General features: G+C 38.9%; 1 protein-coding gene across 1 annotated transcript; it reads left to right on the top strand.

Annotated features, from left to right (window-relative positions):
• The first annotated feature begins 375 nt into the window (after positions 1–375).
• On the top strand, positions 376–1,302 carry LOC139159069 (olfactory receptor 5G9-like). The gene has a single exon (XM_070736438.1). The coding sequence runs from the start codon at positions 376–378 to the stop codon at positions 1,300–1,302; it is 927 nt and encodes a 308-aa protein (XP_070592539.1).
• Positions 1,303–2,261: the final 959 nt, after the last annotated feature.

A 2,261-nucleotide genomic window follows, 5' to 3' on the forward strand; every position in this document is an offset into this window, starting at 1 on the left:
GGATTTCAGACTAAAAGTTCATATTATCTGTAATTTATAAAGGTTTTCTCCAGTATTTTCCCACTTTCTGGAAATTAGCTATCAGTCATAGCTTTTTTGCCACTTTCCCTGTGGCCTGCATGTGATACTGCAAAATGAAATACTACTATTATATGATAGAGATTGTTAGCATTAATGGGACACATGAAACCATCCAAAGGAGCCTTTGCGTACAGGAACAGGTCAAGTGTTTCTTGGTCCATATGTTTTCCTAAAGCTAAACCAAGCAAACTTACCAATGAAAAAAAATTAATCATCGTGCAACAAATATGTAATTATAGTTTTCTTTGATTTGATTATTAATTTTTTCTTTCCAGGCACCTGATTCAATAAAAGATGGATCAGCAGAATAACTACACAATGGTAACAGAATTCATCCTACTAGGATTCACTGATGAACCCAACCTGCAGATGGTTCTCTTCTTTTTGTTTCTCGCCATCTATCTTTTCACTGTGACCGGAAGCCTCGGCCTTATTGTGCTGATCAGGGTTGACTCCCACTTTCACACTCCCATGTACTTTTTCCTCCTCCATTTATCCTTCACAGACCTCTGCTATGTATCAGTGATTGCCCCCAAGATGCTAGTGAACTTCTTGGTAGTTCATAAAAGCATCTCTTATGTAGGATGTGTTGTTCAGCTCTCTTTGTTCACTGCCTTTGGAACTACTGAGTGCTTTCTTTTGGCTGTGATGGCAATTGACCGATATATGGCTATTTGCAACCCTCTCTTGTATCCTGTTTTTATGTCCCAAGAGTTATGCAACTGTCTGGTTGCAGGATCCTATGCAGCTGGCATTGCAAATTCATTGATACAGACAGTGTGTATATTCAGATTATCCTACTGCAGCTGTAACATCCTCAAACATTTCTTCTGTGACATCCCTAAACTTCTTCAGCTGTCCTGCTCTGAATCCCACCTTTCAGAATCTCTCTCTGTCTTTGCATCAGGAGTAGTTGCAATGACCTCTATTTCAATCATTATTATTTCATATTTCTGCATTTTATCTGCCATCCTGAAGATCAACTCGATGAAAGGAAAACGTAAAGCTTTCTCCACCTGTGCTTCTCATCTAACATCAGTGGCTTTACTTTATGGAACTGGAACATTTACATATATTCATCCCAACCTTAAATCTGGACAGGATACTGATATGGTAATTTCCCTAATTTACACATTAATCATACCGATGTTGAATCCCCTAATCTATAGTTTGAGAAATAAGGAGGTGAAAGAAGCCATTAGAAAAGTCACAACCAGCTAAATGGTTTATTCACATAACAACCGTGTTACTAACTTAGAAACTGCAGTGATTCACTTAACAATTGTGACAAGAAAGGTTGTAAAACTCACTTAACAAATGTCTCACTTAGCAAATACCTTTTGGGCTAAGTTGTGGTCGTAAATCGAGAACTACTTATAATTTCTTTTTATATAATTTCCAATTTCTTTACCTATAATTTGTTTTCCATATACTATTTGTCATTCTTTCTGCTCAACATAATTGTTTCTGTTATTTACACATTGAAGATGAGCCTTTCTATACAAGGATTCCAGTTATTTGAATCCTTTGCTATTTCTTAATGAATTTGTTCCTTACAGTATGATACACAGGAGAAACACATGATGTTTCTGAGATTTATTGCTGTTTCATTTCTTATTGCTTTTTCTCCAAGAACAGGAGGTGCCCTTCTCTTTATCTGCCATGGGTGTCATGTATGACTGCTTAGTATGAAAGCTGGCTTTGAGTTGTGTTTGGGATGACAGATTATGCTATTACAGTATTTTATTTGAATGTGAATAAAAGGTTTAACTGGCTACTTCTCTCCTCCGCCTCGACCCCTCCTTTATTGAGCAAGACCATTCAGCAGAAACCCGGCTATCATCATCCTGCTTCCTTTATTCCAAGCGGTGGGGGTAGGATCTGGGTCATGGGGAGAAAAGGGGCAGTGAGTGTCCTCTCCCACTACTACTACTCTGGCTTGGATTTACAATTTCAGCCCTGAGGATCAGGCTGAAGCTATCGATTACGAAGATCATTGCAAAGAAAGGAAGAAGGGGAAAAAGAGGGAGGGAGGACACACACACACACATAGAATGGTGGTAGGAAAATCCAGGATGCGTGCTCAGTCATCCACCCCCGACCTGCTCCTGTGCGTGATTTGGCTTCTGTGCATGCACAGCAAGCCAAATCTCACACAAGGTATGATTTTGGCTATTTTT

The sequence above is a fragment of the Erythrolamprus reginae genome, chromosome 1 (genome assembly GCF_031021105.1).
Source record: "Erythrolamprus reginae isolate rEryReg1 chromosome 1, rEryReg1.hap1, whole genome shotgun sequence".
Taxonomy (NCBI): Eukaryota; Metazoa; Chordata; class Lepidosauria; order Squamata; family Dipsadidae; genus Erythrolamprus; species Erythrolamprus reginae.

Bases quoted from the DNA above. Each gene is read 5' to 3' on its own strand.
- LOC139159069 (XM_070736438.1), top strand. From the start codon at position 376: ATGGATCAGCAGAATAACTACACAATGGTAACAGAATTCATCCTACTA.